The sequence below is a fragment of the Phyllostomus hastatus genome, unplaced genomic scaffold (genome assembly GCF_019186645.2).
Source record: "Phyllostomus hastatus isolate PE091 unplaced genomic scaffold, TTU_PhHast_1.1 phas_contig_196, whole genome shotgun sequence".
Taxonomy (NCBI): Eukaryota; Metazoa; Chordata; class Mammalia; order Chiroptera; family Phyllostomidae; genus Phyllostomus; species Phyllostomus hastatus.
This window is the reverse complement of record NW_025333709.1, coordinates 30,309,816-30,322,630: the sequence shown is the minus strand read 5'-3', so window position 1 is coordinate 30,322,630 and position 12,815 is coordinate 30,309,816. Positions and strand designations below refer to the sequence as shown.

Genomic DNA, 12,815 nt, shown 5'->3' with positions numbered 1-12,815 from the left:
TAATCAAACTTTAAAACATTTTTATCATCCTATTAGCAGTCACTCCCCATTTCTCTCTTCACTCCATAAGGCCTAAGCCACCATGAATCTACTTTGTGTCTCTACAGATCTGCCTATTCTGGACACTTTACGTTAATGGAATCATACAATATGAGGTCTTTTGTGACCCTGACATTACATTTGATATATATTTACATGTTTAACCTTTGTCACTCTCCCTAGAGCACAAGCTCCCTGAGGATGGGGTTTTCTTTCTTCACTGTATCCCATACATAGCACAGCAAAAGCCTAGCACAGGACAGGTGCCGATAAACGGGAAGGAATGCCTGAAAAGCACAAAGTCATGGGATCTAACAACGTAGAAGGTACTCTGTGACCTTGGTGAAGATTTGAAGCCAGAATGGAGGCCAGAATGAAGTAGGCTGAGGATGCAGCAGGAGGTGAGGGCACAAAGTACATCAAACATAAAAATCTTCTTCCAGAAGTTCTACTGTGAAAGGGAGAATACAAATGCACGTGGGATTGAGGGAGTGTTGACTTGGGTTTTATGGTGGCGAGACGAGAACATGTTTAAAATGCTGACAGTAGATTTGCTTAGTATCCTGGAAGCCCGTGCGTAAAAAGCAGGTCAGATCCCAAGTCAGTGCATATGTGTATATGAGCTCAGACATGTGATTGTTTAAAAAGGGGACGTGCCCTGGCCGGGTCACTCAGTTGGTTGGAGCATAGTCCTGTGCACCAAAGGGTTGTGGGTTTGATCCCTGGTCAGGGCACATACTGGAGAGACATCAATGCTTGTGTCTTACATCAATACTCCCCCTTTCTCCCTCCACCTTTCTAAAATCAATAAACATATCCTTAGGTGAGGATTTAAAAAAGAAAGAAAGGAAAGTACAGGTCCTGGTCGAGCAGCTCAGTGGGTTATAGTGTCGTCCAGATACGCCAAGGTTTTTAAGTAGAAAACACAATTTTAAATAAAAGAGATTATTAACAATGGGCCTACCTCAAAATGACTTGGAATAGAAAACCTACCATAAAGTGAAGCCTTGGGGAGCTTTTTTGCACACTATAAAAAGTGGTGTCTTAAATGATCCACAACACCAATTTACACCTTCACACACCAAATGACATTCATTGGGCTATATGAAAAGGCACAGGTATGCCTCTCATTTGTAGGATCAAAATACACTCATATTTGAGACCAAATTATTAAAACACAAAGATCTGAAATGTTTTCCATACTTCAAAACTAGAAAAACCCCAAAGCTAGGTTTGTGGGTCGATTTCACTCCATATGCCCTTCAGTGCCAGAATAGGAATCTCTTTATCAATAACATGGATGGTAACAGTGCCGTCCTCGGTAAGGGTACTGTGAGGATTCAGTGAGCTCCGACAGTGCCCGGCACACGGTCAGCAGGCATGGTCTGTGCTACCCGCCCAGTGCACGACCCAGGAGGAGCTGCTGAAGTTTGGAGTCCACTCCCCCACAGATCAAACCAAACCCAGCTTACTAACTAAGCTACTTAAAACTAATCCAGTGACTGCACATCAGATTTATCCAGGGAGGTTGAAAAAAATGCCAGTACCAGGGCCCCAATCCAGATCAATGAAATAAAGGCTGGAGGGTGGGAGGAGTGGGCCTTGATCTTTTCTTATGCAGTCCAGGTGACTCTAATGTACAACCATAGAGTTCTGTCCCCACCCCCAATCCAATGCCCAAACTGCTGGCAGCCAATCCATTCCTGGAACAACCTCAGCAGAAAACAGACAGGAATCCAACTCATTCACAGAATGTGGGGCGAGGGGGGTGGGGGGTGGGGAGGTCAAGACTCAGGGAAAACATTACAAAGCTGAAACCCCAGGCAAAAATGAACACAAACAAAGTAGCAGTGACGAAAGTGTTTACGTCATTCTCATCAATAAATATCTGCTATTTACATGGCACAAAACCAAAAGAGTAGCAGAGAAAGGGGAAAATCAGTAAGGGGTGGGAAGCAGGTTATGGTAGGTGACTCAGCGTTTTCCCTGAACACAAGATCCAAAGTTAAAGCCACCCAAGCACACCAACTCCCGCAGGCCCCATGAAGGAGGCCGTGAGGGGGAACCACTGCACCCTCTCTTCCACCTCGCAGCCTGTGCCCGTGGGAGCCATCTCAAAGCAGTCGGCCACTTCAGGACACGGGGGCTGGCTGCACTCCAAACGTGACAAGGTAGAAAGGGCCCTAGATTCATTCCCTTCACCCCACTCTCCTGCTGAAGAACACAGATCCACTTTTTAGTTCAGAGTGAGAAAAAAATCATACTTTAACCTCACTAGTGTTACAAGAGCCCAGATTTAGGTTAAAGAGGCACAGCTCTGGCAACAGAAAGCCTTGGGTTAGGGCCCCAGCTCTGGAGCGTTCAGGTGGAGTGGCCCTGCCCCTAACCCAGCCTCGCTGTGTCTGTGTCCTCCCCTGCACAGCCGAGGCCAAAAGGACCCTCTTCACAGGACGCTCAGCACAGGACTGGCCTATTACTAAGCACTAATAAAGGTTCATTATTTTAATCCCTATTATTATCAGAACGTGAAAGGGCCTAAAACAGACTGAACCTAGAAGATCAAAAAGCAAAGAGAGGGCAAAAGGGATGACAAGGTGACGGTGTGTAAAACTCTGACTTCAAGAGCCAGTTGCCTGGACTTGAATGTACAACCATCCTCCTCAGCTTCCTGTTTAATGAAGAACAAGTAATCTGTGACCTAATTTTGGGAATGCTATTTCCCTTAAAGGGAAAAAAGATTTAAATTCATCCTCAACTACAGAAAAAAAAAGTCAAAAATATTACATAAAAACTACACTTGTAGCTCTACTAAAATGTTAAGTTTTACATTTTCTGGTTTTTCTGCAACATTGTTAGATATCTCCTATATTTTTAAAATGTAAAAAGTGTATTTAAAAAGTATTTAATACACATGTCTAAAATAAAATCTAGGAAGACTAAAAGTGAGTTAAGGAAAAGTATGGATATATTTTTGCCACAAACAGAATCTGTTTTTAAATACCTAATGTGTCATGGCAGGTAAGATGGCAGAAATGAGAAGAGAAGTGGGAAAGAAGGAATTCCTCCTAGACCCTGATCCTGTGGGGGCCCATTCCAAAAAGAAAAGAACCACAAGCAGAATGGAGATCACCATTATCAGTGGGCTCTGCTGTCACCTTTCAGAGGCCAGTACCAAAATATGGAATTCCAACATCCAATGCCTGCAGGGTTACCACAAGGATTATGTGAAAATGCACAGATGAGATGTTGAGTATTATTTCATTGGTCCTGGTGGGGCTTCTAGACCCTGGACTCAGAGTGCCCGAGGAAGAATCTCAATGCGCCATTTACAAGCCGTGAAGAGTTAACCTGAGAAGGTTCACTAACCTTTCTGCACCTCAGCTTCCACATCTGTAAAATGGGGATAATGACAGTACACAACCTACTTCAGAGGGTTGCTGCAAAGTGGTTGAGCTGCCCAAGAACCACCACCAGTCCCCACTTCCCTTTGCTCCTGCTCTCTCCCTGCAGCTGCCTTCTGACATCTCTCCCCTTCTTTCACTTCCCGGTGCCTCTTCCCAACCCTCCCGGTGCAGCTCCAGCCCTCCCCCCACCTCCTCGCCCTTCATGCGGCCTCCCCAACTCCCACTCTGCAGCCACAGTCCTGGGTACTCTCACCCACGCTGCTTTGGAGATCACCCTCCCACCTCACCACCGCCACCAGGTGCACACAGATCCTTTTCTTCATATAATAAAACTTCAAAAGCTAAACCCACATGGCGGTTGCTAACCCTTCCCTGAAATCTAACTTTAATGACTCCACATCTGTCCTCAGGGCACCCCAGGCACCCACTGAACCCAGCAGCTTAGCCCCATACTTCAGCTGTCCGTACTTCTCTGCCTCCACCACTTAACCCCTTGGAAGGAAGCTCCTCAAACACAGGGAACCAGCTCAGAGCTGTTTGTGACAGCAGTGCCTGGCAACAAGGAAAACCTCACATGCTGGGTGAACAGCCGAGTGAGGAAATGTTTCGCTCACTTGGTGGGTCTTATAACTCTTTTCCATCTGCAGGCTCTCCTTTTGAAGTCTAAGGAGGAGACTGTCTTTGACCTAAGGATCATTAGCAGCAAAAACAGAAAAGTGGCAAGCACTTTGTGTTTCGTCCCTTTTAATTCCTGAGGTCACTTCTGATCTTTCCTCCTTCTTTCTCCTCAGCCCAACCCCTCCCAGCCTAAGCTCTCCAGCCTCTTTGCTGTTCCTCAGATGCAGGCCTGCTCCCCTCTCAGGGCCTCAACATGTGTGTTCCCTCTGCCTGGAATGCCCCCTCACCTCCATCCGGTCACCACCAGAAACCCTTCTCAGTGAGGCTTTCCCCGACCACGCTGTTAAAATTACAACATTTTCCACTCTCCCCTCCCCACTCAGTGATGGAGGCACGTGTGCTCTCCCCGCTCCCTGCTTTATTTTTCTCTACAGAACTGAATACCACCTGACAGACTACATGATCTACCTGTTTGTTATTTGCCTCTTCTCCTACACCGGAATGAAAACGTCATGAAACATGACATCAAGGCCTGGTGTGCAGTAGGTGCTCAACAAACACTTGTTGATTGACCGACTCCATACCCTGCAGTAGGTATTTCTTATATAGTTGGGCTCTGAAGCACACAGAGGAGCTGAGCCACTTGCCCGTGCTCACACAGCTAACAGACAGCAGAGGCAAGGATCTGAGCCCAGACATTAGGACTCTAAGACCCACACTGAACTACTATGCTTTCCTGCCTCCCAACCTGACCCAGATTAACACTTAAAACACATCATCACACCCACAGAGCAAATTCTAGCATAGTATGTCTTTGGGCCACAGGGAAGCAAGAAAACCCAACCACCAGAAAACCTTTCAAGAGAAGAGGTTATCTCTAGACAGTTTCATGTGGTAAAGTATTAATTAACATATTTATAATTTATACAGCAGTGATCATTTTTCTTTGGATTTAATAGTTCAGTAAAAAAAAAAAGACAAAGAAAGATTTATCACACCACTTTATACCGCAATATCCACATGAGCAAAATAACAAATTACCACTAACATAAAGAAGGACTAAGATGACATGTATATTAAAAGCTAAAAATTGTAGAGGGAAGTAGAGAAGCACAGACTACAGGGGAGCACAGGGAACTTTTCGAGGTAATGAAAATGTTCTATAGCGGTTACACCAGTATAGCGATTCATCAAAGTTTATCAAACTGTATAACTTAAAATATGTCCAATTTTGTAACATGTAAATTATACTCAATAAAGCTGACTAAAAAGCAATCAGGACTATCAAATATGAATTCTGGTTAAACAAATATTCTACCATAAAGAGCTACAGATACTATTTCCACAGATAGTATTCCTAAATCAGATCGAAAAAGATTCAAGACGCAAAAGACGTTACACATTAGCTCCTGAATAAAGCATCTCTCAGTGAGGGGCGGGGTGGGGGAGGAGTGTTCAGAGGGGATCAAGGAAAGACAGCAATAAAGAGTTCCATGTGATGAGATCCAGCGGGGTGGCTGACCTGTGCGGCGCTGAGTCCGGCCTGACCACCGCCAGCAAAGGCGGCCCCCACGGCTGACACTCACCCGGAGCCAGGACTCGCGCGCTCTGAACAGAGTCCACCCAGGCAGGTCACCGCTCTTCGCCACAAGGGCCCCCACCGGGAACTGCCCGTGACAGGTCTGGATGTTGGATTTGTCTGAAGTCTTAGTTGTGAGCATCAGAAATCAATTAGCTAATTTAAACAGAAGAGTGATTTGCTTTTCAAAGGCTATTGGGACAGTTCACAGAATCTCTAGGAAATCCAGAGAACCAAGGGCGTAAGCTCCACAACCAAAACTACGCCTAAGGGCACACAGCAGAGAGCACCATCCACAAAGCCAGGACCAGCCTGGCCCCAGGGACCAGCCTTCACAGACTCTAGAAATATTAATAGAAATTGCAGAGTTGCCACCACTGTCCATCCTCTCCAAATGGCCTGCAGGTACTCCCTGCTTCTTCCCAGATTCACACTCAGAGGTGGATATGTCTGGGCCGCCCTGCCCACAAAAGCAGGAATCCCCCATTCAGAGAGAGAGCCAGGTCCCTGACAGCCATTGATGCAAGGGGATGACAGGCTGTCTCCGTGAATACAGCTGCCTGAATACGGTCAGCAAAGAGTGAAAGGTTTTCAAAAAATTATTCACAAGAAAAAAAATCCTCAAAGATAGAACTAAAAAGAATCAGAATCAGAGGTAATGATATTTGGGAAGGGTGGAGTCCTTTTCATATTACTCAGTGTTATACTCAGTATATTAACTGATTTCAAAAACTAGAAGCCTACCTTCCTAGACTGAAAACAACTCATTAACAACATTTTCTAATTAAAATAAAAATTCAAATCTGAAGTAGCAGACAGTTTAACTGAATACGGAACATATGAAAAAATATCCTTAAAACTGAAATATTCATGCAATAATTGCTAAAATACTTGATTCTATTTAAAATGGAGTATTTTGATACCTTCTTCTACTTAAAGCATAAGCCACAAATTATAACCTCTTTTATAGCCACAAATATTTTTAAATGTACGTTCTGCTTAAATGACTAATTCTCAAGAGGTATTTCTAACCTGAATCTCACAATGAGAAACAAGAACAAGCTATGAAAAGCTATTAATGCTAATTCAAGCTGACCAATTATAAAAAGATATCAGCATTAATGTCAGATTCTCAGAAAATTCACTTCCAAATAAGTTTACTTTCTATAGGAAGAAAGCCTTTCATTGATATCAATGTATTGTTAATAATCAGAAATAAAACCTTAGGACCAGAACTGGCCATAACACAAAAAAGAGGGGAAAAGCACAAGCACTCCAAGTGCCTTAATGGCAGACCTGTCGAGCCCTGCCTTACCCTCCTGCACACAGCACCACTGCACTCGGGACTGTCACACACCACGGGCACTGTCCCACGCAGACTCCTGGTTCCTCAGCCCATCATTAGCGTTTTATTCTCTCTTTGAGAATTTCTCCATGTCATAGACATTCTTCACAACTAATATATGCATGGATTTTAAAAGATAGATAGATAGATAGATAGGTAGATGGATAGATAGATATGTAAGTTCATTTGCATATGGCTGACTTTGTCACAAAAAAAAATACAGATAAATGAATTTTTGCGCTCCCTGAAGAAAAATATTAAGGTAATGAAAGACAACTAGAAGCATACTGGACAGCAAGAGAAAGAATTAAAATTTTCCAGATAATTCACAAACTATTCAAAAGTTGACCAGTTAAGTTCAATTCAATACATACATGAGGCCCTGAGCAAGACACTGTGCTGGACAATGAAGTGGATACTAAGTAAGGCAAAATCCCAGGTCTCAAGGGGATAATAATCTAACTGGGGAGAAGAACAAAAAATAAACAAGCAGCTATTGTTATGTAAGATAAAATTGAGAATAAAACTAAACAGTGTTTTGAACATTCAGTGGAAGGAGAGAGTCTTGCTAGAGCAAGGGAACAAGGAACGCAATAAAGAAACGTTCCATCGGATACTTCTTCATAGCAGCAAAGGCAATGGGCGAGGAGGCAGAAGTTCAGGGGGAACAAACTGAGCTGAAACTACAGAAGCTGGTTCGGCCCCAGGTTCTGAGGAGTCTGCATTTGAGTAAGCAACTGGGAGCCCTCGAGGTTTCCGATTAAGGGAATCAAAAAGGACAAAGATGATTCAACTGATGATGGAAAAGATAAAGTTACAGGAGGCTGAGCCAGATGAAAGGATTACTGATTATTACAATATAAGGAAGGATGGATCAGACTTAAGGCCAATGGCAGTAGATATAGGAGAGGACACGCATGGGAAGACATGCAGCTCCTCTTTTACCACTGACCAGTGAAAGAGGTTGAGAAACGTCTAAGCTTTAGCTTGGGTGAGTGAATTGTAGTTCCATTAACCAAGTGAATAAAATTAACTGGTCTTGTTTTCCTCTTTGTTTTGCCAAATAGGAAGCTCAGGGCCAAATATACGGCCTATTTCTAATCTATGGCAAGCACTCATGTGCAACCTATAAATCTCTACTTTATTTTCCTCCTCAGCAGGATTTTAATCTACATTTCATAAGTCACCTCTAATTATTTTAGAATGAGGCAGAAAATTTATAAACAGACGAAGAGATTGATACCAAGCCAGAGACAAAGTAGCTAGTTCTGGAATATAACCTATAGGCTGCCGACCCAGAGCTTTCTCCTTACCCTTCTTCTATCTTAGCAAAGGCCACATCCCTGACAGAAGCTGAAAAATGCCAGATTTCACTTCCTCAACCTTCCTGACAAGCAGCAGTGGCATGAGATCAGTTCTAACTAATGAAACTGAGGAAGTCTTCATGGTGACCTTCTGGCAAAGACTCCTCTCTGTTAAGAGGCAGCAGTAAGTAAACAAACTCCTTCCCTACCTATCCTTACATAAGCATGATGTCTGGTGCTGCAGCAACTACTTTGCAAACAAGAAGCAATGAGCCTGAGGCTTTTTATAAGCCAAATACTAAGAACAAAGGAAGCAAAAAGTATAGATTCCTAAAAGTTACCACTAAAATGCTGCACCAGTTTTAGATCCTAGACAAGAAGATAGGTAAGAGAGTTTATCTCTAGATTTCTTGTTACTAGACAACAAGGTCTATTATTTAAGCCATTTTAATTGAGTTTTGTTACTTGCCCAAGGCATCCTAACTGATACACCAGAGGTCATCATCAGGTCAGTTTCTAACAGACTGATTTTTAAGCTACTGAGTTAATAAGATTATTATTACTGAGATGAGAATAATGCAAACCTGTCTACAGCCATACCACCCTGAACGGGCCGGGTCTCGTCTGACCTCAGAAGCTAAGCAGGGTCAGGCCTGGTTAGTACTTGGATGGGAGAATAATGCAAACCTGTACTATGATCAGGAAGAAAGCAGTAAGTTAGTAAAAGCTTCTGGGAGCAGCTAAAGATGAAAACAAAAAATGACTAATAATATCTGAAAAAATGTGGTCACATGTTAGTAGAGGCACTTCTTGGAGGCAGAAGTAGAGGAAGAAAAGAGCAAATGCACAGAAGTGTTCCAAGGTGGAGAAAATTAGGGAGACTTTCTTTTCTGACAATGTTATAGAAAAGGTAACCTAAAAATCCTTCCCAATAGAAGAGAATCCAAAAATTCTGAGTAAAGTATAAGAAACATCTGTTCACATGCATAGCTAAGTTCACAAGGAAATAAAGGACCTCCCCAAAAGCCAAAATCAAGGAACCTAAAAACCAGAGCACAAAGTGCAAGCTGGTAAGGCATAGAAACCTAGGGTTTGGAGGGCTAGGGCAGAGGATAGGTTGTGTGTGTGTCGAGGATGCATACCCTTTGGGATGTAATAGAAAAAGGGAAAGAAATGACTAACCACCATCTATCCTGAAGACAATTACAAACCTCTTGTCTTCAACCTCAACACTTTACTCTTTATGAGAGCAATTCCAGAACTAAATGTACATTTTAAAAAACATGTCCAGGCCTGGCCTGTGTGGCTCAGTTGGTTGGAGCATCATCCTGTACACCAAAAGGCCGTGGGTTCGATTCCTGGTCAGGGTATACGCCTAGGTTGTGGGTTCCATCCCTGGCAACGAGAGGCAACTGTTCTGTGTTTCCCTTTCACAGAGATATTTCTCTCCCTCTCTCTCTAATAAGCAATGAAAAAAATGCTCTCATGGAAGTTTTTTTTAAAGTTCATGTTACATATTTACATATCACAAAGGGCTTCCCAGATATTCCACCACAAACAAAATACAAGGTACACTGCACATCACCCAATTTTCAGCCATTATGAAAAGAACCATTATTGAATCAAGCACGCAAGTTCACTGTATTTGTAACCATATGAAAAGGTTTCCAAATCTTAGGACTTTTTAGTAAAATTTTCATCATTAGGGTCATTATAATAAATATTCTTTTAGTGACTATGTTAGCAAGGGTTTCAAAAATATCACATGAAAATAATGTTATTTCTGAGCCAATCTTACAGCCTTCTTTATATTACAGATTGTTTTTAACCATTGCATATAGAAGGTAAAGGGAACTGGCAAAGGATGTGACGTTTGGGTAGTCCACAGACTAAGATGACCTTTCATATTAAAAACGCAGATAGATGGAATTACAGGTCACAGCAGAAAAAAAAAGGAAAAACACCTTAAGGTCCTCCTCTGAGTTATCTAGTCTCATTTGCTTCATATATTCCCTTTATTCATCTTCATATTTTCATCGGGCTGTATGAATGGGACCACCCGAAATTCTATTAAGCCACCTCCATCACTCAATTCAAGATCATCTTTTCTCAAAAAGTCCCCTCATCCTTGGTCAGTCCACACAGCCCAAGAAATGCAAACACATAATTTATATTATCTTCACAAGGGTTACCCTTGCCTCCAATGCGTTCCCAAATTTATGTAAGACTGAACCTTATAACCTAGTGTTTACACACAACAGATGCCACAATAAATACACCATCCTAAATGCTGCTTTTCTTGAATGTTTTCAACATAACCTATGTGCTGTATGGCTCAAGAAATAAGCATACAGTCTACAAATAAAGCCACCAAATGGGGGGGGGGGTGTCCAAGTCCGGGATCAGGAACCCAAGTGTGAAAACTGCACTTAGTTCGGTTTGCCCCCTCCTGCTGACAAAGGGAGAGAAGGTCTACTGGGCCCATTCCAGTCCCAGGGGAAAGAAAAGCCTCCGGGGATCACTCTGGGGTCCACTGGGAATAAAGCAGGAGTTAGCAGAGAAGGGAGGATCCGAGGGGTTCGCACTGCATTCTGGTACTCGTTTCCACAGTTACCCACGTGCACCCAACCCAACCGCGGCCAGGACTACAAGTCCCACAATTCCACAGAACTGCCTTTCCCCCTTCACACCCGGCAACTGGAGCCAGACCCTAAAGGAAACCCCTAAAGCACTTTTTCCCCCCACATGCCGGAAAGAGGTCGTGCCCACCAGGGGCTACACGGGCCTCTGGTCCCGCTGTCCCTTGCAGAGAAGTAGGTCCCGAGGTACCAACCTCCACACCTTACGACCAAATATAAGAAAACTGCGTCACAGACTGCCAAATCCAGGGATTGCCAGAGACCACCGACAACTCCCCCCCCACCGCAAAACCCCCCAACCCGGCCTCCAGAGCCCGACCCCTCCAGCTCCTTCCTCTGAAAACCCGCAACCCGCACCCCTGCCCCGCCTCCCAGTCCTGCAGCCAGAGCCCGCGCCAGCGCTGACCTCGCTTCCCGCTGCTCCGGGGAAATTGCGGCCAGCGCCAACCTCTGGGCACCTCCCCCGCCCCCTCCACCTCAACCCCGCCCCCTCCTCTCCCCGCACCCTGAAGCTTAGGGCTCCCGCCTCCAAAGACCCTGCCTTGATGGGGGTGGGGGAGGAAACACCTTCGCCAAACACATTCAGACACCTTACTCCCCCCACCCCCAAGTCCCTCCCAGACAGAATCTGGACTTGACAGTGCACCCCCTGCCCCGACCCCTCCCAACCTCCCCCTTTCCTTCAACTAGCTCTTCACCCACATCGCACCTCCTTTACCCCTGCCCCCATCTTGTACCCCAACCCCCTTCCTCTCTTACTCCCAATTACCCTATCTTCCCAACACCTGCTCCAACCTATTACCCCAACGTCTACCCCTCTCACCACTCCCAGTTTCCCCACCAGCCTTCCAATGCCCCTCTGCCCGCTGGACTCCCCAACTATCCCATCACACCCCAATCCCTCCCACCATCTCGCTCTCCCGTTACATCAGCCCTCATCTCTTTGCCCGCCCTCCTGCCCAGCTCAGCCGCTGCCCCCATTCCCCCACCCCATTGTTCCCCCCCACCTCCGCCAACCAGCCCTTCTTCCCATTGTCCCCGCCCCCGCGCTCCCCCTAGTACTCACCCGCCTTTCACACCGAGCTGCCCGCAACGCTCAGTCCCTAGGAAAAATCCTCACCCCTGCTCCCCGCTCACTCACTCTCTCCCCCTCCGATGTCACTCCCCTGCCCTGCCTGCTAGCGCTTGCCTCCACTTCCACCTCCATTCACCCCAGACACTCTGGTCCCGGCCCTTCATCGCACGTCCCGCCCCCCCTTCCCCCAACACTGAAACAGAGCCAGTCCCCACCCCCCTCACCTCCGCCCTCCCCTAGCAGGCCGGCCCCTTCCCCCCATCGCCCGCCCCCGCCCCGCAGCGCCCAAGGCGTCACCACCCGCCCCGGCCCTGGGAGGGGAAGGGGTGGCTCCCGGGCAGGGGCTCCAGCGTTTCGGGACAGGAGGCAGGGCTCAGGGACTGTGAGAGCCAAGTGGAGTGCTGGCAGCCACCTGGCCCTGACCTGGTCTCTCTCTGTTACTCACTGACAGCGGCAGCATCCGAGTGCATTTTCGGACAGCTCACACCGCACTAGCTGCCCAGGATCCCGCGCTCGCCTCGCGGTATCCCCACCGGCTAGCCGCACCTCGGCTGGGAGCTGAGGACCCGCCGCCAGACACTCCGGACCCGCCCACCTCGTCTTCTCCATTGGCTAAACCAAGTCTGAGGAACCACCCCTGCGGGCCTCTCATTTGACAAAGAAGTGCAGAGGGCCTTAGTCTGGAGCGGTCAAAGACGCTCCGCCCCCTAAAGTCCAATGCGATTGGTCCCGACGCCTCATCCCTGTAACGCCCCTGAAGGAGACCACGCTCTGGAGTATTAGGTTGGACCCGGTTGCTGTCACTCATCCCG

At 46.0% G+C, this 12,815-nt stretch overlaps 1 protein-coding gene across 7 annotated transcripts in view; it reads right to left on the bottom strand.

Moving 5' to 3' along the window:
• DCUN1D4 (defective in cullin neddylation 1 domain containing 4) overlaps window positions 1–12,580 on the bottom strand; it is a 71,713-nt gene extending 59,133 nt beyond the window's left edge. For 2 of the 7 annotated variants that reach the window (XM_045834480.1, XM_045834482.1), the window contains exon 1: window positions 12,449–12,580. In XM_045834480.1, the coding sequence (XP_045690436.1) occupies window positions 12,449–12,473 (25 nt within the window). In that variant the 5' untranslated portion in view covers window positions 12,474–12,580. Of the gene's footprint in view, window positions 1–11,334; window positions 11,371–11,994; window positions 12,152–12,426 lie in introns of those variants that run through there. The other 5 variants (XM_045834483.1, XM_045834484.1, XM_045834481.1 and 2 more) reach the window with 4 other exon arrangements.
• Window positions 12,581–12,815: the final 235 nt, after the last annotated feature.